The sequence below is a fragment of the Ahaetulla prasina genome, chromosome 7 (genome assembly GCF_028640845.1).
Source record: "Ahaetulla prasina isolate Xishuangbanna chromosome 7, ASM2864084v1, whole genome shotgun sequence".
NCBI classification, from domain to species: Eukaryota; Metazoa; Chordata; class Lepidosauria; order Squamata; family Colubridae; genus Ahaetulla; species Ahaetulla prasina.
The window spans coordinates 65980664-66006400 of record NC_080545.1 but is presented as its reverse complement, the minus strand read 5'-3'; the positions used below and the strand labels follow the sequence as shown (position 1 = coordinate 66006400).

At 37.4% G+C, this 25737-nt stretch overlaps 2 protein-coding genes across 4 annotated transcripts in view; one reads left to right on the top strand and one right to left on the bottom strand.

The window, feature by feature from the left end:
* The window catches only part of L3MBTL2 (L3MBTL histone methyl-lysine binding protein 2), a 45359-nt gene extending 42286 nt beyond the window's left edge, over positions 1–3073 (top strand). For all 3 annotated transcript variants that reach the window (XM_058190110.1, XM_058190108.1, XM_058190109.1), the window contains one exon: positions 592–3073. In XM_058190110.1, coding sequence (XP_058046093.1) covers positions 592–971 — 380 coding nt within the window. In that variant the 3' untranslated portion in view covers positions 972–3073. The remainder of the gene's footprint in view (positions 1–591) is intronic.
* Positions 3074–3577: 504 nt separating this feature from the next.
* LOC131202561 (chondroadherin-like protein) lies at positions 3578–25116 on the bottom strand. Its single transcript, XM_058191666.1, has 8 exons — positions 25087–25116; positions 22573–22632; positions 20788–20987; positions 19310–19466; positions 17751–18158; positions 7731–7897; positions 6594–6803; positions 3578–3730 (listed from the first exon to the last, which is right to left on the bottom strand). The coding sequence occupies exons 1-8, from the start codon at positions 25114–25116 to the stop codon at positions 3592–3594; spliced, it is 1371 nt and encodes a 456-aa protein (XP_058047649.1). The 3' UTR covers positions 3578–3591.
* Between the last annotated feature and the right edge of the window lie 621 nt (positions 25117–25737).

Genomic DNA, 25737 nt, shown 5'->3' with positions numbered 1-25737 from the left:
CAGAAACTGGTGTTTACTTCCAGTTTCCTACCAAAAATGCCCCATAGCAAAGAATGGCTTGCTCAACAATTGCAATGTTAGCTTAATGACTATGGCTTTCACTTAACAACCACCACAAAAGACGTCATAAAATCAGGTGCAGTCAATGGTGACTTGTTTTATGACTGTCAATAATAATTCCAAAATGCCTTCACCTTAAAGATTTATCTTGATTTTCCTTATATGTGGACAATTTTGAAACCTGTACTGTTGCAAAAATACAATTGCAAAAAACAATTCTCAATGTAGAATTTGAAAACAGGCTCTTTTACTTTAAAAGCACTTGCTTGCTAAAACTTTATGAAGAAAATATTGAAATCTTGTGGAGAGTTATCTCAGGGCTATGAGCTGTAATTTTCTTTCTCTGGATATATTGATATTAATAATATTAACACTAAATATTTTTGTTTGATGTTTAGTTTTCCTTATCCATGTATGAATAGCGACAATTCTTTTTAGGAATAAAGATTATCAATAGCATTTTGTTCATGTGTAAGACCTTTTAGATTTTTATTCTGTAATTGAACAGTACCCTTTTTCTGTGTTTCCTAGCCTTTGTTGCTGTGCAAGTGAAAGAAGAAATGCTTGAAGACCCAAAGGTGAGGATTGAAACTCCACAACATTCAGTGCCAGTGAAGGATGAGGACATGGATCAAGACACTCCAGCACACTCTATGATTGGCTGCCTAAAGGATGAAGGCATGGAACTAGAGTCCCCAGAAATCCCTAGAGCAGATGAGCAGAATGGCAGCATGGACTTTGAAGCTGCAACAAGCCTTGATACACTTGGCTGCTTAAAGGATGGGGTTATGGAACCAGTACCCCAAGCAAAGGCTCTTGCAATGGCCTGCTTAAAAGATGGGGACATAAAAGCAGAAGCAACAGTGAGCCCAGTGCTCATTAGCTGCTTAAAAGATGAGGATGTAGACTAGTGGTTTAAGCAGTATAAATATCAATGGTTCTGCAGAGCAGTCCTTCATGAATCAAGGAAGGTGAATTGCTGACCTCTTTGGACTGTACTTTAGCTTTTTATGTGATATGATCAGCCTATGAAACATTTATTAGAACATATATTCTATCCCATCATGTAAAAAGACAGGTCTGCAGTGCTGCTCTGAATATTACTATGGATGAATTTCTGCATTATAAAACTCTGTGGAAAGGCAGGGATATGTTACAGGGCATTTGTAATTTGCCTGGCCACAGTAGTCATCGCTATTTCAGTCAAGAGTGGACTGCCTCCGAAGCAAGTTATTGGGCTGGTATTCAAGAAAAGTTTTCTGCTGAAATAAATGGCAGATCAGGAAAAAGGATAAAAATGCTGAGGAGCTCAGTGTCATACTATGAAACGGCATTTTTCCAGCAATGCAAATTTAATATGAAAGGGGCCACATAGTTCATAATTTCTATCTCTGCGGAAAAGATCCACTGATCCCATTCAGTGGCAGGCTTGAGTGGTGGAAAATTCCAAGAAGTATCAGGATTCAATAATTGATTTATTGTTTCAACAGTTGAAAAAGCGGGACCCAGCATCGGTCTCTGATGACCAGATCTTACACAGAAGACAGTTTAAGCATGCACATCTATAAGGACCCCAACTTATAAGAGGAATTACTTTACATCTGATAAGGATGCTAGATAGGATGGGTATCATTCAAAAGGTGATGATACTATCAGTAACATTAGTTGAAATGTAGTATCTCAGCTTTTGCCAAGAAATTGTTATTCTAACAAGCTGACCCTATGTTTAATTGTGGAAGGAGGAAAAATAAGTCAATCATTTTATATCCTTAAGCCTGAAAGTATTCTGAGAGTATTTGGGAACATGCACAAATCATTTATAGAGCTACAAAGAATTTTAAAATCCTTCAAACATTTATATAACTACAAAGAATTTTAAAATCCTGAAATCCATGAATATGAATCCATTGACTTGGGAAACGCTCCTCCATTCAGGAAATAAAAAATACTGCCTCAACTTATGAATATGAATCCATATTCATATTCATAAGTTGAGGCAGTATTTTCTATTTCCTGAATGGAGGAGAGTTTCCCAAGTCAAAATGGGGAGATCTTAGCTACTGTTAACAGAAGCTCTAGGGGGCCTCAAATTATTTGGAAGAGTTTTCATGAGGCCATCATTTTAGTTTCCCCATTCTATGCTCTAGCTCTGTGATAGAGAACCTGTGGCACCCAGAGCCATTTCTCAGGGCACCCAAGCCGTTGCCTATTGCTCTTCTGGGTTCTGGCACACTGACCAGCTGGTCTTTACGTGCACAAGAGCGCCAGAAACCGAAAAAGCAGCCACCCGGCACGCATGTATGTGCCGGGAAGATTATCTTCCAATTTCCAGTGCATGCATGCACACCAGACAGCTGGTCTTTGTACGCACAGGAGCCCCAGCAGAGCAACTGGCCGGTGTGCATGTGGATGCCGGAAACCAGAAGATCATCTTCCCAGGGCGCACATGCGCACCGGGTGGCTGCTCTTCCAGTTTCTGGCATGCACACGCCCTCCCATTTTGGCACTTGGTGCTGAAAAGGTTCCCCAACACTGCTCTAACTCTTTGATAATGTTGCTTGCCTTTTCCTCTACTATTTCAGTTTTGCAATATGATTTTTGTAATGTTGTGACCAGAGCTATAGGTAATTGACCAAATTTAGTTGCAGCATAGATTTATCCAAACATCATTCTTCTACACCGGGAGTGTCAAACTCAAGGCTCACGGGCCGGATCCGGCCCACAGGGTGCTTAGATCTGACCCACGGAGCCAGTCTGGAAACAGCAAAGGATCAGCCTGTGGTGCCTCTGCCAGCAAAAATGGAGGGAGGGTGTAAGTGACATTGAGCTAGCCATGCCCACCCCTTAGCCATGCCCCCAGCCCTCCGAGGTCAAACACAACCCTGATGCGGCCCTCAATGAAATCAAGTTTGACACCCCTGTTCTACATCTAAAAGAGTTAGTTTTTGTGCTTGCTAGGAATTTTAGGAGTTGTAGTCCCAGCATATCTAATAGGCACACACTAGGAGAACAATATCTTAAGAAATGTCTTTGAACTTGTGCAAATAGTTTATTTAGGCACAATTCAGAAACTGTATAAATACAGCACAAACTTCCCGATTTTATCAGTAAATCAGGTGGGTTTTTTTAAGCAAACAAACATATGGAAAACATTTCTAAATCTTGCTTCCCAAATGGACTGATTTGTACTGCCCTAAAATTGCTATCTGAATATATAATGCAAAATAAATGTACATATTTTCCAAATTATAATAGTTTAGAGACTACAACTATACTATCCATAATTTTGAATGTACTTTCTTTTTTTCACATTGCTGGACTGATCATTGTAACTAGACAAATAATGTAAATCAAAAGATGATAGAAGCATATACCAAGGTCGTCTTTCTCAAATTCCTTATCATTATGAGAAACTGAAAGTATGTTTCCATCAAGAGACTTCTCATTCATGCTTTACTTTTCTTTAATTCTTGAGCTCCTCACCTACATCCCTTATTTGGAGCAAGTTCCATCCCTGATTTTGGATACAGTTTAGCTGATTTGCTTGGCCTTGTGGATATTCCAGCCTGGGCAATTTTGAAAGATAGTGACAAGCTTCACTTTTTGCCTGTATAGATTTGGTGGAGAGCCACAAGTAGCCCCTGCTCTCAGATTCAAGTTATCAAGCCACCTGGAAAATAGAGAAAAAGAAGAAACATTATGGTTTTACCAGATTTTACTGCATCTATTTAAGGGTGGGTTTTTTGTTGGTTTGGAGTTTTGCAGGTGGAAGGGGTTGTGGCCATTTTTTTGTATGGTTTCACATTTGAGATATTAAGAAATTGTTCATTTGTGAAAACAGGGAAGCAGGAAAAAATGCTGCTTGTTTATGATGTTTCCAAGTATTTTCTCAGTACAGAATTACTATTTTCTAGGAAAAGTGTGAAACATAGCTGATCAGCTTTACAACAGAAGATTCATCCATCAATTATATGAGCTTGTATGATCACTATTTGGCAATCAAAGTTTAACCTAGGCTAACATTTTAGCATTTAAGATCTATAATTACTTCACTGAGAAAAGTAAATCAGAAATCAGTTGCTAAAAAGAAGTGATTGATGAATATCTGCAGTTCAGTTTGCTATTCCATTTCTTCTCCCATTATCTACACTTCGCAGAAAGAAAGGTCAGTTAAATTTAAATCTTGAGATTTCTCTTTGGCATTGCTATCCCCAATCAATTTTTCATTGTTCATGGCTATGAGATAAAATCCAGGTAAACAATCCCAGGTCTTCTGTAAGGATACTGTACCACACCATCCAGTTATATTTATTCCATTCTACTTACACAAATATTTGAAACTATTTGCAACACAAAATTAAAGTACACATTTTAAAACAATTATTCATATCACTAAAATTCACTATTAGATTGATGAAATATATGTACCGGTACTTTTAGTATTTTGGGGGTATATAATTACACATAAGAATCATTCTGTCTACCAGATAGATGAAACTCTGGTAGGAGAGGCATCTTTAATAGTCTGTTGTTGAAATCGACATTTGGGCAGACAGGCTCTAAGATGTTTTATTTCTAGCATCTGAATAAAATTAGGCCTTTATTACAAAGACCAGCATAAGGATGTGATACAAAATATCAAAAAGCATTAAAAGATTTAAAAGGAGTAGACACATTAAATGGATGACAAATTAGACCTCTCCAAAAACAGAGTCGTCTAGAATGACAAACTTGGTGCTAATTAAAACTGGTTTATGGTACAAGTCATCTTACGATGGATTTTTAACAGGGGTAAAATGTAAAATTTGTTACTACCGGTTCTGTGGGTGTGGCTTGGTGGGGGATAATGTGACTGGGTGGGTGTGGCCAACTTTTTTTTTTTTTAACTTTTAAAAATATTTTTTCTACAACTTCTTCATCTGAAGAGCTTGTAGAAAACATGCTTTTAAAGGGTTCTGATGATCAGGCAACTCAGCTGAGATTGCCAGAGGGAAAAAAGCTTTTAAAGGGTTCTAACGATCCCAGCTAAGCCGTGCGATCATCAGAGGCTTTTTTTTACTTTTAAAAGCATTTTTTCGGTGGAAGAAAAAATGCTTTTAAAAGTAAAAAAAAATAATCTCTGATCATCGCATGGCTCAGTTGGGACGGGTGGGGGGCAAGGATTTTTGCTACCGGTTCTCCGAACCACCCACTGCCATTGCTACTGGATCAGGCAATCCGGTCCGAATTGGGAGCATTTCACCCCTGATTTTTAAGTGTTGCTGCACAGAACCTTATATATTGTAGCAGGGTTAATATCTGAAAGCAGCAGGGAGCTATAAAATTGTTCAGTGAGCCCTGGGTATTTATATAATAATGGTGATATGAGACTAGAATGAACATCTCTGTCGTACAGGCACTGAAGAAGTACATTGCAAATTGTATATTTTTGTTTTTATTGATTTTTATTTATTGTTCATTGCCCAGAGTTGCCTTCAGTGACATGGGCAGCTATATACCGTATTTTTAGGCATATAAGATGCACCTGAGTATAAGGCGCCTCTTAGTTTTTGGGGAGGAAAATAAGAAAAAAGCTGATTGGCAGGTGGATTGGCTTCCTGGAATACCCCCAATCAGCTGTTCCCAAAGATGAATTTTAGCAACAGGTTCCTTGGTTGTGAGCTCTGTGCCTTGCTTTTTTTTTTTTTTGCTTTTTTTTCCCTGCCTCTGAAAGCCTCTGAAACAGCTTCAGAAAAAAAGCCTCTGAAGCTCTGTTTGAGGGCTTCTTTTCTGAAGAAAAAAACCTTTTGAGAAGCTGTGTGTCAGGGTTCCAAGGAACACCCCCAGCGAAATAAAGCTCTGAGGCTTGAGGTTCCTCAAAGTTCCAATTTATTAGAGATGTCATATTGGCACAGCTGGGAAAACCCGAATCTGAAAGCTTCCAGGTTTTCCACACCCAGCTGACAATTCAGAGCCCTGCCCCACACCCACAAGTTCGTCACATTGTCCAATCAACTCTTCACACTCAATTGGATACAATCTTCAGGCAGTTTCCATCAGATGCAGGATGTCCTTGAATACAGAATGTTGTTATGACTAACTTTCTACCGCTCCAACAACCACCCCCTCCCAACTTCCCCAGCTAAAATATGTGGCAGTTAAGAAGCAAAAAGAAAATTGCCTTCCAAAACTGACAGTGGCAGAATTAAATTTGCAAAGTTGCAGCCCAATACATCTGGAGGGACTAGATGTGAGAAGATCTCAAATCGTGCAGCTTCAATTGCACAATCCAATTCTTCCAAACTGTAGCCCCTCCCCGCCTCTACTTTAAAAAGTGATTGATTCTAGAAAAATAATATATTTAACAGATCTGATCACCAGGCACTTGTATGACTTTGAGTCAATACAGTTTTGAATAATATATATTAATTACCATTAGCTGCTTTTGCATGAAACTACTAGTAGGTGATCATTAATATCTTTTCTTCATTCCAACATATAAGAAAAGGGACAATTTTCCTAGTTTAGAAGAGTACTGGGAATTAATGACTTACTTGCGTAATGGGAGAAGTCGACAATCACAGGAGAAAGGGATATCATTCAAGTTGATTACCTCCAGAGCAGTGAAGCCATGTAAATTAGGTAAATTGTACATTCCATTTTTCTCCAGATACAGACTTTTAATATTAGGACCCAAGCCAGTGAAGGCCCCAAAAGAAACCTGCCAACACAAGTTGGTAATGATAAGTTCAAGAACTGCAGAAGGAATTTAAAATTACTCCAATCCTCTATTTCCACTGACCCATGTTACAGTATGTGTCCAGTAATTGTAAGAAAATTAATGTATTTATAATAAAATTAGTGTATTTATAATAAAAACAGTCAACAGTTTCTTGTTTAATTAAACAAAACTTAACAGTTGAAGGAGAAAACATTTATCCGAGCTGACTATAATTAGCCTCAATCAAAAGTACAGCTTAAAGTCTGCATGCACTCTCCAGATTCAGTTTATCTAAATGTACTTGTAATGTTTTCAGTTGTCACTTGTAATATGTTTTCAGAAGGAAATTATTAAATACCCAGAGTGATGATAATCATCTAATTAATTTAGCTTGTATCCTGGCCCTAGGACTCTTACCTCTCAAAGTGTAGCCAACAATCCAAGAAAACTGCAGGCTGATGGTTTTACTTCCTGTATTCCTTTACTGGAAATTCTAATCATTTAATTATTTAATGGATACATTTATATCTATTTTTGCATTTTATTTCCATATTGGTGAGGTTATACTTTGGGGAAACTGGCGTAACATGGTCTAACGACTAACTATCAATACCACACAAATTATTTTCATCATCTGTGTTTTGAATAATATATTTAACAGATCTGATCACCAGGCACTTGTATGACTTTGAGTCAATACAGTTTTGAATAATATATTTAACAGATCTGATCACCAGGCACTTGTATGACTTTGAGTCAATACAGTTTTGAATAATATATTTAACAGATCTGATCACCAGGCACTTGTATGACTTTGAGTCAATACAGTTTTGAATATATATTAATTACCATTAGCTGCTTTTGCATGAAACTACTAGTAGGTGATCATTAATATCTTTTCTTCATTCCAACATATAAGAAAAGGGACAATTTTCCTAGTTTAGAAGAGTACTGGGAATTAATGACTTACTTGCGTAATGGGAGAAGTCGACAATCACAGGAGAAAGGGATATCATTCAAGTTGATTACCTCCAGAGCAGTGAAGCCATGTAAATTAGGTAAATTGTACATTCCATTTTTCTCCAGATACAGACTTTTAATATTTGGACCCAAGCCAGTGAAGGCCCCAAAAGAAACCTGCCAACACAAGTTGGTAATGATAAGTTCAAGAACTGCAGAAGGAATTTAAAATTACTCCAATCCTCTATTTCCACTGACCCATGTTACAGTATGTGTCCAGTAATTGTAAGAAAATTAGTGTATTTATAATAAAAACAGTCAACAGTTTTTTGTTTAATTAAACAAAACTTAACAGTTGAAGAAAACATTTATCCGAGCTGACTATAATTAGCCTCAATCAAAAGTACAGCTTAAAGTCTGCATGCACTCTCCAGATTCAGTTTATCTAAATGTACTTGTAATGTTTTCAGTTGTCACTTGTAATATGTTTTCAGAAGGAAATTATTAAATACCCAGAGTGATGATAATCATCTAATTAATTTAGCTTGTATCCTGGCCCTAGGACTCTTACCTCTCAAAGTGTAGCCAACAATCCAAGAAAACTGCAGGCTAATATTTGTGAGAATTGTGGAAGTCAGTATTTCATATTTTGATGTAATGTTTTTGGAATGAAAGAACGAATACTGTATTTCTCCATTTCTCATTATTATTAAAGTGGCTGTACTTCTAGTTTAATTTTAATTTCCTCTCAGGTCCTGCTGTACTGCCTCATTGTGGTGGCTGTCTCTTTCTGGGAGGAAGGAATGACAAATGTTGGTAATGTAGGCCAAGAGGATATACTAACAGCAGGATTCTTCAAGGCATGAAGACCATCCTGGCTGCCTGTCTACAGTGAGCAGGCACCTGGAGCAGACAGCCCTTATATAGAAAAATGCTAGAGATGGATGATCACTTTAATAATAATGACAAGTTATAGTAAGCAATAGTAAAGCACCCCTGTTTTACCAAGAAAAGCACATAGAAAACAATAGAAAGTGATTGATGGTGTAATTTCTGATATGGGGCCCTCAGTAACATATTCTACATGTTATTTAGGAAGAATTAATGATGTTTATTATACTTCTAGAGATCTAGTTATTGACCTCACTAATAGAAAACCAAAGGGGATGTTGAATGAAATTAAAAACATTTAAGCTGGCCAAGATGAAGAAACAGAAGAAAACATTTATCCGAGCTGACTATAATTAGCCTCAATCAAAAGTACAGCTTAAAGTCTGCATGCACTCTCAGATTCAGTTTATCTAAATGTACTTGTAATGTTTTTGGAATGAAAGAACGAATACTGTATTTCTCCATTTCTCATTATTATTAAAGTGGCTGTACTTCTAGTTTAATTTTAATTTCCTCTCAGGTCCTGCTGTACTGCCTCATTGTGGTGGCTGTCTCTTTCTGGGAGGAAGGAATGACAAATGTTGGTAATGTAGGCCAAGAGGATATACTAACAGCAGGATTCTTCAAGGCATGAAGACCATCCTGGCTGCCTGTCTACAGTGAGCAGGCACCTGGAGCAGACAGCCCTTATATAGAAAAATGCTAGAGATGGATGATCACTTTAATAATAATGACAAGTTATAGTAAGCAATAGTAAAGCACCCCTGTTTTACCAAGAAAAGCACATAGAAAACAATAGAAAGTGATTGATGGTGTAATTTCTGATATGGGGCCCTCAGTAACATATTCTACATGTTATTTAGGAAGAATTAATGAAGTTTATTATACTTCTAGAGATCTAGTTATTGACCTCACTAATAGAAAACCAAAGGGGATGTTGAATGAAATTAAAAACATTTAAGCTGGCCAAGATGAAGAAACAGAAGAAAACATTTATCCGAGCTGACTATAATTAGCCTCAATCAAAAGTACAGCTTAAAGTCTGCATGCACTCTCCAGATTCAGTTTATCTAAATGTACTTGTAATGTTTTCAGTTGTCACTTGTAATATGTTTTCAGAAGGAAATTATTAAATACCCAGAGTGATGATAATCATCTAATTAATTTAGCTTGTATCCTGGCCCTAGGACTCTTACCTCTCTCAAAGTGTAGCCAACAATCCAAGAAAACTGCAGGCTAATATTTGTGAGAATTGTGGAAGTCAGTATTTCACATTTTGATGCAATGTTTTTGGAATGAAAGAACGAATACTGTATTTCTCCATTTCTCATTATTATTAAGGTGGCTGTACTTCTAGTTTAATTTTAATTTCCTCTCAGGTCCTGCTGTACTGCCTCATTGTGGTGGCTGTCTCTTTCTGGGAGGAAGGATTGACAAATGTTGGTAATGTAGGCCAAGAGGATATACTAACAGCAGGATTCTTCAAGGCATGAAGACCATCCTGGCTGCCTGTCTACAGTGAGCAGGCACCTGGAGCAGACAGCCCTTATATAGAAAAATGCTAGAGATGGATGATCACTTTAATAATAATGACAAGTTATAGTAAGCAATAGTAAAGCACCCCTGTTTTACCAAGAAAAGCACATAGAAAACAATAGAAAGTGATTGATGGTGTAATTTCTGATATGGGGCCCTCAGTAACATATTCTACATGTTATTTAGGAAGAATTAATGATGTTTATTATACTTCTAGAGATCTAGTTATTGACCTCACTAATAGAAAACCAAAGGGGATGTTGAATGAAATTAAAAACATTTAAGCTGGCCAAGATGAAGAAACAGAAGAAAACATTTATCCGAGCTGACTATAATTAGCCTCAATCAAAAGTACAGCTTAAAGTCTGCATGCACTCTCCAGATTCAGTTTATCTAAATGTACTTGTAATGTTTTCAGTTGTCACTTGTAATATGTTTTCAGAAGGAAATTATTAAATACCCAGAGTGATGATAATCATCTAATTAATTTAGCTTGTATCCTGGCCCTAGGACTCTTACCTCTCTCAAAGTGTAGCCAACAATCCAAGAAAACTGCAGGCTAATATTTGTGAGAATTGTGGAAGTCAGTATTTCACATTTTGATGCAATGTTTTTGGAATGAAAGAACGAATACTGTATTTCTCCATTTCTCATTATTATTAAAGTGGCTGTACTTCTAGTTTAATTTTAATTTCCTCTCAGGTCCTGCTGTACTGCCTCATTGTGGTGGCTGTCTCTTTCTGGGAGGAAGGAATGACAAATGTTGGTAATGTAGGCCAAGAGGATATACTAACAGCAGGATTCTTCAAGGCATGAAGACCATCCTGGCTGCCTGTCTACAGTGAGCAGGCACCTGGAGCAGACAGCCCTTATATAGAAAAATGCTAGAGATGGATGATCACTTTAATAATAATGACAAGTTATAGTAAGCAATAGTAAAGCACCCCTGTTTTACCAAGAAAAGCACATAGAAAACAATAGAAAGTGATTGATGGTGTAATTTCTGAGTATGGAGTAAGGGGCTCCTGACAAAAGCTCTGTCTGAGACCTCCTGAAGGGCCATGTTATCCAAGTGAAGCTGTTTGAGATTAGTCATATCAATGGCCTCCTCATCAATGTAAGTGATGGGGTTGTGTCCTAAATCCAGCCGATTTATGCCAGATAGTCTAGACAATGCCTCAGTGGGAAAGAACTGCAATTCATTATGATGTAGACTTAGATTTCTGAGTGTTGGTAATCCACCAAAAGCTTCGTTGGCAAACACATTAAGTGAGTTATAGGACAAATTGATCCACTTGGTCATCTGAAGTCCCTGGAAAACCATATCTGGCAAGTAAACCAATGAGTTTTTGGCCAGATTCAATAAACTAAGGAATCCAAGTTGCCCAAAAGCGCCTGGCTTTATTTCTTCAATCTGATTATTTTCTAAAATAAGTTGACGGAGGGAAGAGAGGCCATCTAACGATTCTTGATAGATGAAGGCTATATTGTTAGAAGCCAGATTGAGGTAAACTAACTGTCCTAATCCCCTGAAAGCCCCTTCCTCAATGCTTTTTATCTTGCATCTCTGAAGGTTCAAATGGGTGAGGTACGGAATGGACAAAAAGGTTCTCAAAGGAATCACTGTAATTTTGTTATCTTGAAGAGCCAACTTTTTAGTAATCTGCAGATTTAAGAAAACAAACATTAGTGTTATTCTTAATAGCTCCCTGTTCACTGGATTTTTGGCCCATCATAGTAATTCCTCAAAGTTTTATTTTTAATGGAAAATCAAGAAATTATATGCTGTCACAAATCAAGACTGCTATGAGATAGTCCATTTTTTAAATGGTTTGTAATTAATCTTCATTGCCAGGTAGTTGATGGATATTAGAATTAAAAATTGTTTAAATCATAATAGATTTTGGAAGCAGACAAACCAGTTTACACAAATCAGTTGCAAAATAGATTGAAGTAGTTGTTCCTAGTCTAGTTGCTTCTTAAACTGTGAGATTTTCCATCTCACCATGACTTTTGTATCAGGTAAAGAAAGGTAAAATTAGAGGAAGCATGCCTCTGTGGCTGCATGGAGGCCTTAGCCAGAAGGAATCCATTCCAAGATGGGAAATGAAAGTCAAAGAATGATATGATTGGTACATCATTAAACAAAGACAAGCCACATGATACTCTAGACACCAGGATGTCTCAGAATAGCTCTTGAAACTGCCAAGTTTCTGGCTCTTTGAAATTGTTTAGATTCTTTGAATAATAAATAAATGAGTTTTGGCTTGCTGCCAAAAAAAGAACCAAACTTTAGCATAGATATTATAATAATGTAAACAATGTACTATGATTATTTTAATCTGTTTGAGGGGTGATTATTAAAACACATTGTTATGCTAATTATATTAATATTATTAGCCACTCAGACATGAGATGAGCAGCCATAAAAATCCTTTAAAATAAATAGCTGTAATAAAAAAATCCATAGTTGTGTGTTCTTTTTGGAAATCTTCACCAAGATAAGACGAAATTATAAAAACTAACCCAGAAGGCTAATGAGAATGATAAAAAACAATGGTACCTCTTTTTAAATTATTTTAAATTATTAGTTTCTGACTGGTTGTTAGTACAATGGCCAAAATATTGGGTGAGCACTATGGCATACAGTCAACATTTTAAATCTGCCATTGGCCCCAAAACATTACCTATTGTTTTTCTGTTTATGAATGGTCTATTGGTTTTTTAAAATTTCATTTTCTAAAAAAAAATGCTATGATTGTAATACATTGTAAACCATCCTGGGAAAATCCTCAATAAATGCCTTCCCATAGACTCACCTGAGGGATATTAACAGGCACCTTAGTCAGATTCCTGTTGGAGCAAATGACTTGATGCTTGATACTATCACAGGTACAGATTTGTGGGCAGTGTTCAGCAATCAGAATTTCTGTAATCATGGCTGTTATCAGGAGAAAGTTGGCAGAAGCCCACTTCCTGGAAAGCAAAAGACTTGGGAAAAGAAAGGTATTCATTGGACTACATTCAGGTTTTTGCCTATGTACAAGATTGCGCAACAGCAAACTTAAATTTCTCAGTGTTTTAACAGCTTTCAACACATAGAACAGCAGCTTGAAGAATTGTGAAAAAGGGAATACTTAAGCGATAGAAAAGAAGCAAAATAAGGTAATAAACAGCTTTTCTCACATCTGTATTAGTTGCTGTTTTAGTACTCTGTTTTCTCCAAAATAAAACATCCCCTGATAATAAGCCGAATCGGGCTTTTGAGCGCATGGCAATAAGGCCAAGCGCTTATGTCAGGGTTCAAAAAAATATAAGACAGGGTCTTATTTTTGTGGAAACACGGTATCAATAAGTTGACTTTGTAAATATACAAATAGAATGAGACTATTGCCTTATACACTGTAAGCCGCCCTGAGTCTTCGGAGAAGGGCGGGATATAAATGTAAATAAAAAAAAAAAAGGAAGGGTGGGGCAGGAGCCCCACCCCACAGGATATATAAGGAGCTTTGGGACTGCTTTCACTCCACGGGAAGCAAAAGTTTAGCTGAACCGTTTAAAAAAGAGCTGAAAGTCTTGCTACGTGAGTCATTTGTTTGAACTTTGATAGGCAGCTGAGATTTCTCTGCCAGGACTGATAAGAGCTATTAATCCACTGGCTGAAGGCCAGTTCATGGGTCTGAAGTGGGGAAGGAGACAGAACAGGTACAAACCTGGCACTAGATGCAGCTTCAGAGGATAATCCAGGGCTAGAAGGGACCTGGAGGTCATCTAGTCCAGGAGTCTCCAACCTTAGTAACTTTAAGGCTTGTGGACTTCACAAATATTTGCATGAATCAAAAAGAGGGCTGTGAAAATATTTACAGATCCCTCACATCCTGGACATAAACTGTTTCAACTCCTACCCTCAAAACGACTCTATAGAGCACTGCGCACCAGAACAACTAGACACAAAAACAGTTTTTCCCCAAACGCCATCACTCTGGTAAACAAATAATTCCCTCAACACTGTCAAACTAGTTACAAAGTCTGCATTACTATTAATTTTCTCATCGTTCCTATCACCCATCTCCTTCACTTATGACTGTATGACACTAACTTTGTTGCTTGTATCCTTACGATTTATATTTATATTGTTTCCTGATTGCTTATTTGTAGCCTATGACTATCATTAAGTGTTGTATCATTAAGTGTTAAATTTGTACCCTATGATTATCATTAAGTGTTGTAAGTGTTGTACCTTGATGAAGGTATCTTTTCTTTTATGCACCAAGACAAATTCCTTGTGTGTCCAATCACACTTGGCCAATAAAAATTCTATTCTATTCTATTCTATTCCATTTTTCATCCTATAACTATTATAAATATAAGAGCAACTTTCAGGTTCCAGGGAAACAGATCCAGATAAGGGAAATACTTTAAACTGAAACTCCACAGAATATTGCCAATAACTGTAGGCTGATGGTTTTACTTCCTGTATTCCTTTACTGGAAATTCTAATCATTTAATTATTTAATGGATACATTTATATCTATTTTTGCATTTTATTTCCATATTGGTGAGGTTATACTTTGGGGAAACTGGCGTAACATGGTCTAACGACTAACTATCAATACCACACAAATTATTTTCATCATCTGGGTTTTTGAAATAATATATAACACTAAACAAAACAAACTATAGCTGCGCAGGCATATTTTTGTGTATGTGGTCCCCACTACTAGCAATTAGGTGTTACAGTTTCCTGCTGTCTAAAGTTAGGAAATGCTAAAACATTGAAAGAGAAACAGTAGTTCAACATTAAAAACAACAGCAAAACAATAATAACCCCTTCCTTCCTTCACTGAAATCAAAGGGAAAATGCATATTAGGGGGCCTTAGTGCTCTCTGAGGTTGATTTTTTCCTTGCAGATGTTTCATTACCCTAAGTAACATCGTCAGTGCTAGTCATGCATATCCTTGTTTGACCCATTCTGCATCATAAATTCAACTACTAGTAACCTGAAAGTATTGATGGCCCTGGCCATCAAATAAATTTCATATACAAGCTCAGCACAGTATATTTATTTATTCTATAACCACAGTATATTGTTATATGCCAACATTCATCAATCAACCAACCAACCAACCAACCAATAATTTGTCGACTGAGTTAGCCAGTAGTAGCTGAATGGAAAGAATATCAGTCAATCAATCACTATTCGTTATTTCTGTTTCCAATTAACTCTCCTGGGCTTCCGGGGTTTTATGAATCAACAGCAGCACTTACTCCTTTTTTCCAAACAAGAAAAATATGTTTCCAGCATCTCCATTACTCTACCCTACAGGGGGTGTTGGAATACAGCTGGATATTCTCTATATTCTTAATAAGCAACCCTTTAAATTGGACAATGGCAGTGCACTTTCTCAGATCTTGGATATGCAGGCCTACACTTGTGTACAATCAATCACGCTTTGATGCAGATTCTCACAAGGAACAGCAGGATCAATGCTAACATAGGAATCAGAAGTTACAACAAACCCAACTGTCTTCTTTGCTCCCTTCTATACCAATAGCACTATTACAGTTCCCAAAACAAAGTTATAGGTCTTCCCATGGTCTTCCTTTGATGTGATATATGCCACTAGCTGGACGCCCGTGCTTCGCTATGAAACTATGTGCTCGGGCTTGATAAATTGAAATTTGCAACCTGAAACTTAATGTAGAATGTGTAACTCCGAAGCATCAGAGTGTGGTTAATATAATGCAACTGGCAGTTGGAACAGAGGGGGAGGGGGAGTAAAATGTCCCAGCCCGCAGCATCCATCAGTATTCATCTGGCTAGCATCCTGTCAGTGTGTGAGAGAGTTGAGGGGTGTTTGGAAACTCAAACAGTATTTGCTGTGTGAGGAAGAAGGAGACAGGAAGGAGACTTTGTGTGGCTTAGCTCAACTGTTCTGTAGTAAAGCTGCTTGCTGCTGTGAAAGTAAAAGTGAAAGAGAAACTCCTCTGTTTGTGTTTTTCATTTGGAACAAATTTCTTTTCAAGTGGGGAGGGGGAGTACATCATAGCGTGTTAATAATAATATAGGAAATACTAATGCTCTGATAGTCGTTTCTAAAAATCCTTTCTTAGTGAGGACCTAGAAGCCAAGAGGAACATACGCAGCAAATTTCATGTTTGTAGGCTTTACGGTTCTGAAGATTTCATGATTAATGTGTGACTGGTTTTCGCTTTTATATATATAGATTATCCACCAGCAATGTCCCTTTGAATGCTACGCAGGATAAGCAGGACAAACAAAATCAATGAACACAAGTTTGACATCAGGATTTAAAACACAGGCAAAGTAATATAAGAGCACTGCAACTTCTAGGACAATGCATAGAAGACCTCAGAGTATGAGTTTTGGAAAAACTGGACTTTAACAGCACTATTAATGAGGTGATTGCTGAACTCACATCAAAAAGGCAAACTCAGAAAATCTCAACAAATACAATTGTTTTTGTTTTAAAAAATACAATTATTAATTGATTTACTTGTAATCTGTCTTATATGTAAGCCGTATAAGTACAATCTATCCTCTCCTCAACTTCATCCTGATTTAAATCCTACATCAATTTATGTACTTTATGCATCCGATGAAGTTTGTGCCTTTTAGTAATCTGCAGATTTAAGAAAACAAACATTAGTGTTATTCTTAATAGCTCCTGTTCACTGGATTTTGGCCCATCATAGTAATTCCTCAAAGTTTTATTTTTTAAGGTGGATCATTTCTACCAAGGGCTGCAATACCAACAGCTGGTTGTTGTGCAAGTTAAGAGTATGGAGTAAGGGCTCCTGACAAAGCTCTGTCTGAGACCTCCTGAAGGCCATGTTATCCAGATACAAGTGCTGCAGAGATCTTGCAATTGGAAGGAAAGCACCGTTCCCAATGTATTTTATAGGATTTTTAGACAATTTCAGTTCATTGAGTATAGGCAATCCTCTAAGGGCCTTGGTGGGAATTTCTTGCAAAGAATTCTCATCTAGATGCAGTTTCTCTAGCATCTTGGCCTGCTTCAGAGCCTTAGGAGACAAGTAGGTAATATGATTTCCTGTTAAGTAAAGACAGCGTAATTGTTTCATTCCAGCCAGAGCATTATCGGACAGCTGACTGATTGAATTGTGTTGCAAGTCCAGAAGTTGAGTGTTGCCAGGAAATCCTTTGGGTACATACAAGAGATTTTTGTTATCACACTTCCCATGCTGGTAATCTAATAAACAGGTACATTCTTTTGGACATTTTACAGTACCTTCCTCTGGCTTTCTGCTGATTATTGTTGGAAGCAGCTCCTCTTCTAAAGTCTGATGTTTACACTTCATATCTGTTGCCTGCAAGGATTCCAAGTGCTCTCCCCTGAAGGCCGGAGGACCAGGACATACTAGGTCAATGTGTATTTTTGCCTTGTCAGCCCACTCTTTGAGTGGACGCATTTGACAGGTACAAAACATAGGGTTGCCTGTTAAATTTATTTTTTTAAGGTGGATCATTTCTACCAAGGGCTGCAATACCAACAGCTGGTTGTTGTGCAAGTTAAGAGTATGGAGTAAGGGGCTCCTGACAAAAGCTCTGTCTGAGACCTCCTGAAGGGCCATGTTATCCAGATACAAGTGCTGCAGAGATCTTGCAATTGGAAGGAAAGCACCGTTCCCAATGTATTTTATAGGATTTTTAGACAATTTCAGTTCATTGAGTATAGGCAATCCTCTAAGGGCCTTGGTGGGAATTTCTTGCAAAGAATTCTCATCTAGATGCAGTTTCTCTAGCATCTTGGCCTGCTTCAGAGCCTTAGGAGACAAGTAGGTAATATGATTTCCTGTTAAGTAAAGACAGCGTAATTGTTTCATTCCAGCCAGAGCATTATCAGACAGCTGACTGATTGAATTGTGTTGCAAGTGGAAAGCAAAGAGGTTGGGCAAGTACCTGAAGGCATCCTTGGGCATTTGAGTGAAATTGTTGTGATCTAGAAGAGCCAACTTTTTAGTAATCTGCAGATTTAAGAAAACAAACATTAGTGTTATTCTTAATAGCTCCCTGTTCACTGGATTTTTGGCCCATCATAGTAATTCCTCAAAGTTTTATTTTTAATGGAAAATCAAGAAATTATATGCTGTCACAAATCAAGACTGCTATGAGATAGTCCATTTTTTAAATGGTTTGTAATTAATCTTCATTGCCAGGTAGTTGATGGATATTAGAATTAAAAATTGTTTAAATCATAATAGATTTTGGAAGCAGACAAACCAGTTTACACAAATCAGTTGCAAAATAGATTGAAGTAGTTGTTCCTAGTCTAGTTGCTTCTTAAACTGTGAGATTTTCCATCTCACCATGACTTTTGTATCAGGTAAAGAAAGGTAAAATTAGAGGAAGCATGCCTCTGTGGCTGCATGGAGGCCTTAGCCAGAAGGAATCCATTCCAAGATGGGAAGTGAAAGTCAAAGAATGATATGATTGGTACATCATTAAACAAAGACAAGCCACATGATACTCTAGACATCAGGATGTCTCAGAATAGCTCTTGAAACTGCCAAGTTTCTGGCTCTTTGAAATTGTTTAGATTCTTTGAATAATAAATAAATGAGTTTTGGCTTGCTGCCAAAAAAAGAACCAAACTTTAGCATAGATATTATAATAAGGTAAACAATGTACTATGATTATTTTAATCTGTTTGAGGGGTGATTATTAAAACACATTGTTATGCTAATTATATTAATATTATTAGCCACTCAGACATGAGATGAGCAGTCATAAAAATCCTTTAAAATAAATAGCTGTAATAAAAAAATCCATAGTTGTGTGTTCTTTTTGGAAATCTTCACCAAGATAAGACGAAATTATAAAAACTAACCCAGAAGGCTAATGAGAATGATAAAAAACAATGGTACCTCTTTTTAAATTATTTTAAATTATTAGTTTCTGACTGTTGTACAATGGCCAAAATATTGGGTGAGCACTATGGCATACAGTCAACATTTTAAATCTGCCATTGGCCCGAAAACATTACCTATTGTTTTTCTGTTTATGAATGGTCTATTGGTTTTTTAAAATTTCATTTTCTAAAAAAAAATGCTATGATTGTAATACATTGTAAACCATCCTGGGAAAATCCTCAATAAATGCCTTCCCATAGACTCACCTGAGGGATATTAACAGGCACCTTAGTCAGATTCCTGTTGGAGCAAATGACTTGATGCTTGATACTATCACAGGTACAGATTTGTGGGCAGTGTTCAGCAATCAGAATTTCTGTAATCATGGCTGTTATCAGGAGAAAGTTGGCAGAAGCCCACTTCCTGGAAAGCAAAAGACTTGGGAAAAGAAAGGTAAAATTAGAGGAAGCATGCCTCTGTGGCTGCATGGAGGCCTTAGCCAGAAGGAATCCATTCCAAGATGGGAAATGAAAGTCAAAGAATGATATGATTGGTACATCATTAAACAAAGACAAGCCACATGATACTCTAGACACCAGGATGTCTCAGAATAGCTCTTGAAACTGCCAAGTTTCTGGCTCTTTGAAATTGTTTAGATTCTTTGAATAATAAATAAATGAGTTTTTGGCCAGATTCAATAAACTAAGGAATCAAGTTGCCCAAAAGCGCCTGGCTTTATTTCTTCAATCTGATTATTTTCTAAAAAAATGCTATGATTGTAATACATTGTAAACCATCCTGGGAAAATCCTCAATAAATGCCTTCCCATAGACTCACCTGAGGGATATTAACAGGCACCTTAGTCAGATTCCTGTTGGAGCAAATGACTTGATGCTTGATACTATCACAGGTACAGATTTGTGGGCAGTGTTCAGCAATCAGAATTTCTGTAATCATGGCTGTTATCAGGAGAAAGTTGGCAGAAGCCCACTTCCTGGAAAGCAAAAGACTTGGGAAAAGAAAGGTAAAATTAGAGGAAGCATGCCTCTGTGGCTGCATGGAGGCCTTAGCCAGAAGGAATCCATTCCAAGATGGGAAGTGAAAGTCAAAGAATGATATGATTGGTACATCATTAAACAAAGACAAGCCACATGATACTCTAGACATCAGGATGTCTCAGAATAGCTCTTGAAACTGCCAAGTTTCTGGCTCTTTGAAATTGTTTAGATTCTTTGAATAATAAATAAATGAGTTTTGGCTTGCTGCCAAAAAAAGAACCAAACTTTAGCATAGATATTATAATAAGGTAAACAATGTACTATGATTATTTTAATCTGTTTGAGGGGTGATTATTAAAACACATTGTTATGCTAATTATATTAATATTATTAGCCACTCAGACATGAGATGAGCAGTCATAAAAACTTTAAAATAAATAGCTGTAATAAAAATCCATAGTTGTGTGTTCTTTTGGAAATCTTCACCAAGATAAGACGAAATTATAAAACTAACCCAGAAGGCTAATGAGAATGATAAAAACAATGGTACCTCTTTTAAATTATTAGTTTCTGACTGTTGTACAATGGCCAAAATATTGGGTGAGCACTATGGCATACAGTCAACATTTTAAATCTGCCATTGGCCCAAAACATTACCTATTGTTTTTCTGTTTATGAATGGTCTATTGGTTTTTAAAATTTCATTTTCTAAAATAAGTTGACGGAGGGAAGAGAGGCCATCTAACGATTCTTGATAGATGAAGGCTATATTGTTAGAAGCCAGATTGAGGTAAACTAACTGTCCTAATCCCCTGAAAGCCCCTTCCTCAATGCTTTTTATCTTGCATCTCTGAAGGTTCAAATGGGTGAGGTACGGAATGGACAAAAAGGTTCTCAAAGGAATCACTGTAATTTTGTTATCTTGAAGAGCCAACTTTTTAGTAATCTGCAGATTTAAGAAAACAAACATTATTTTTCCTAAAAGCCTATGCAGCGGTTCAGCAACGGTCGCTTTGTTTTAAAAGACCGCGTAAAATTCACTACCCCCAGGAATGCCTGTAGCTCTGCTTTGTTTTTGGGCGCTGGAGCCTTTCTAATTGCCTTGACCTTGCTCTCAGTGGGGTGAATTCCTTTCTTGTCTATCCGGTAGCCCAAGAATTCGAGATTCGACCCCTATCTGGCATTTGTTTACCTTGACTTTTAATCCGGCTGTCCGGAAAATGCCCAGAACCTTTCTTAACGCTCCCCAATTCCTCCATGTTTTCCCTGAAATTAGGACATCATCAGTAGGGAACTACCCTGGGAGCCCTTGCAGAAGTCGTTCCATTAGGTTTTGGAACAGCCCTGGTGCCACACTCACCCCAAATTGCAATCGGGTGCACTTGAAGGCCCCCTGTGCGTTACAATCGTTTGGGCTTCGCTGCGGGCGTCTACGGGCAGTTGTTGGTAGGCTTGGGCCAAGTCTAACTTTGCAAAGACTTGCCCTTGCCCCAAAGAGTGCAATAAGTGTTGCACCACGGGAACCGGGTAAGCGCTTTTCTGTAAGGCTTTGTTAAGCGTCGCCTTGTAGTCAGCGCAAATTCTAATTGACCCGTCTGGTTTTATTGGGGTGACGATTGGCGTCTCCCACTTTGCGTGATCGACTGGCACCAAAATCCCCTGATTTATGAGCTTATCTAGCTCCTTGTCAATTTTTGGTTTTAGGGCAAAAGGGACTCTCCTCGCCTTAAGCCTAATGGGAGCTACCTGGGGGTCTAAGTTGAAGGAAATAGGGGTCCCCTTGTACTTGCCCAGGCAGTCCTTGAAGACATCTTCAAACTCGTTAAAGAGAATGTCTTTCAGGTTACAGTCACTTCTGTAGATGCCAGTCACTCCCATGCCCAGGGCACGAAACCAGTCTAGTCCCAACAGACTGGGCAGAGTTCCTTCGACGATCGTGATGGGCAGGGTCTTTTTGTGAGGGCCGTACTCGACTCGGACGGAGGTGGTCCCTCGAACAGGGATGCGATTCCCTTGGTATGCTGAGAGCATATGCACCACGACAAATTCCTTGTGTGTCCAATCACATTTTGGCCAATAAAAATTCTATTCTATGCTAACTCTAAAGCAATGTATAGAAGCAAATTCAAATATAGTATGAGCAATAAAGCCACTCTCCAGATCTGCCAATTAAAAAGTAATTGTATAAAAAGTAAGCCAAAGAATAAAATAAAATGAAGCAAAACAAAATGGATAAAATGAAGTTTAGATAAAAGGACTTGCTCATGATATTATTTCCGGATCAGATCACTGCTAAGAATCTAGCAGCTCTATTCAGACAGACATGCAATATCAAAGACTTTTTGGCAAATCTCAGCTTTTGCTTTCTCTAGGCATAGAGATAGCAGAGTGGACAGGAGGGCTGCAATAAAACAGATCAGCTATAATTTTTACTTTCCATCTTGTGATGTCATCAAAGACAAAATAGCAAAAAGAAAAAAAGAAAAATAGAGTTTTGAGCCAATAAAGGAGATGGCTAACATGAATCTTACCTCCAGTGGGATTATTCCAGTACCCATGCAAATTAGAGTCTTTGGAATACAGTATGAAATCTGTAAGAGAATTCACAATAGCATCAGGGTCTGAGATACTTGTAGATACTGGTATATATCTCTGCACTGTATAGCATTTGGCATACAGGTTTAGCCTTAAGCAGCTTAATAAAAGGCAGTAGGTATTTATCCACTTTAGAGGGGAAAAAAAGTCAAGGATTGTCTTGGTACTATTTACTGGTTTTGGTAGAGATAATTCTATATTGTTCCTGCTAGATTCAGAGGCTTGAAAAATTACTGCAAGATCGTTAAAAGCTGGAACTTGTTCTTGTTTTGTTAGTTCTTTCTGTCATTGGTGTTGATGGTTGCTGGGTCTTCTTCAGGAATCCATAAGAATTTTGTAAGGGCCACAAACTTTTCCTAAGTCCCTCTGAGTAAGGGAGAGAATTGCTAGGTTATTATAATATAGCAGCATTGCCAAATGTCTGCCCTTGAGCATGGGGTGAGGGTGATAACTTTTATTCAGTAAAAACAACAATCATCAAGTTTACAGTGGTGCTTAAAAATTTGTAAATCAGAAGTATTCAGAAGTCAATTTTACAAAAGTCAGTTTGTAAAATCAATTTTACAATTGTAAAATTGACTTCTGAATACTGCCTGGAAAATTACACAATTCCAGTTAGCAGTAAATGTTACTTTACACACGTTGTAAATGTAATTATGAATTGTGTTTACATTGGAAGTAAATCAATCCATGCGAAGACTATAACTTCACAATATAATTCAATATTATGTGCCTTAATAAATATTCAGCAAGACATAATTCCTTTTTATGTCCGTAAAGAGTTTCTGAAATTTTGGACTGGTTTTCATTTAACAGCACCCTTTATTTGGGGGGGGGAGCAGTACTCACGGGCAAATCCTCCAATAATATTTTTATTTATGCGTTAGAAATGGTTAAGATTAGACTAAATTAATAGAAATTGAACTAAATAAACGCAATCTGCTATTGCCATGCCTAGATTTTCTAAATAGGTTTCGAGTAAAAGAAATTGCCAGACGAAGCTCATTTTTAGCAACCTTCCTCTCTTCCCCCAACCCGCCTCTAAACTACTTCCTGAGCTCTGAACATGCGTGAAGATCCTCGCTTCGGAGCCGAACAGGAGTATCACGTGACAGATGACCGTGTACGACGAAAATGTCCGAAAATTAGAAAAAGTGGCTTAATTTGCATACCTCTCATACACTGCGCCAAAGTCCTTTTATATTCAGATGTTTATTCTTAATTTTAAGGTTTTGATTGATAGAGTTTGCAGGACAACTGTGAACGTTCACCTCTTCGGCATGATATTACATTTGGCATTTTAGTTTGATATTAAATTGATATTCACCATCACAAAATGAGCTGTTGCTATCGTTCCTCATAGTAAAGCTTCAGCCGGTTACTCATTGGATGCTAGCGAAGCTTATGGGTCTTGCGGAGGTTGCGTTTTTGGGAATAGTCCTTTGTTTATGGCTAATTTTTTGAGGTTCTACTCTGATAGAGCTACAATAGGCTCTTGGAAAACAGTTATTTAAGGAAGTTATTTGGGTTTCAAGTATTGTTATGCTCGGTGTTCCTTACGTGGTTGTTATTTAATGGGTAAATGGTTTTTAAAGTTTTCAGCAGAGGAATATTTTGGTGGGGAAATAGAATAGAATAGAATTTTTTATTGGCCAAGTGTGATTGGACACACAAGGAATTTGTCTTGGTGCATATGCTCTCAGTGTACATAAAAGAAAAGATATGTTCATCAAGGTACAACATTTACAACACAAATGATGGTCAGTATATCAATATAAATCATAAGGATTGCCAGCAACAAAGTTACAGTCATACAGTCATAAGTGGAAAGAGATTGGTGATGGGAACGATGAGAAGATTAATAGTAGTGCAGATTTAGTAAATAGTTTGACAGTGTTGTTTAGCAGAGTGATAGCCTTTGGGGGGGAAAAAATGTTCTTGTGTCTAGTTGTTCTGGTGTGCAGTGCTCTATAGCGTCGTTTTGAAAGTAGGAGTTGAAACAGTTTATGTCCTGGATGTGAGGGATCTGTAAATATTTTCACGGCCCTCTTCTTGATTCGTGCAGTATACAGGTCCTCAATGGAAGGCAGGTTGGTAGCAATTATTTTTTCTGCAGTTCTAATTATCCTCTGAAGTCTGTGTTTTTCTTGTTGGGCTGCAGAACCGAACCAGACAGTTATAGAGGTGCAAATGACAGACTCAATAATTCCTCTGTAGAACTGAATCAGCAGCTCCTTAAAATGCAGTTGTTGGTGCGTAACTTAATCTTTTCAATTCAAAGTTGCATGAATATCTTCTGCTTGATAAAATTTATTTTTTATTTTGCCATTCCTGTTTCCCTAACTAATTTATTTTTCCTATTTTTGTTTTACTATTAAAGACAGAATTCATCAGTTTTTCAAATCTTTGTTATATTCAATACAAGTAGTCCAGGGGTGGGTTCTACTTACCTTTGCTGTCAGTTCGCAGTGGGAGCGCATGTGTGCGCTTGTTTTACTTGTGCGTGCGTGCTCTTTGCGCATCGCAGATGACCCATAATGATATTGTGGCAGGTGGGCAAAGCCTCCCACCGGTTTTACTACTGGTTCTATAGAAGTAGAAGTAGTCCTCAACTTATGACAATTGAGCCCAAAATTTGTTACTAAGCAAGACACTTAAGTAAATTTTGCCCCGTTTTATGACCTTTCTTGCCACAGTTGTTAAGTGAATCACTGCAGTTGTTAAATTAGTTGCCATATGTGAATCTGGTTTGCCCACTGACTTTCCTTGTCAGGTCGCAAAAGGGGATCATATGAACCAGTTGCCAAGTGGCTGAATTTTGATCACATGACCATGGGGATGCTGCATCCCCATGAGGTGGTAAGTGAAAAAAGGTCATATGTCACTTTTTTCAGTGCCATTTTAACTTTGAAAGGTCACTAAATAAACTGTTGCATGTCAAGGACTACCTGTATATTTATTTTATTTAATTATCCAATTGAATGCAAACTATAAGCAGCTACAATTCTATCATACACCAGAATTAAAACAATACAAATAATAAAAAATAATAATTTGATCAAAACCAAGTAAGAACACCAGAAAACAAAGACTTTGTTTCT

Bases quoted from the DNA above. Each gene is read 5' to 3' on its own strand.
- LOC131202561 (XM_058191666.1), bottom strand. From the start codon at position 25,116: ATGCGCTCCCACTGCGAACTGACAGCAAAG. The intron at 18,159-19,309 runs GTGAGTCTATGG...TTAAATCTGCAG, and splicing joins TGCCTGTTAATATCCCTCAG to ATTACTAAAAAGTTGGCTCT. The intron at 3,731-6,593 runs GTAAGTCATTAA...TCTATTTTCCAG, and splicing joins CGACTTCTCCCATTACGCAA to GTGGCTTGATAACTTGAATC.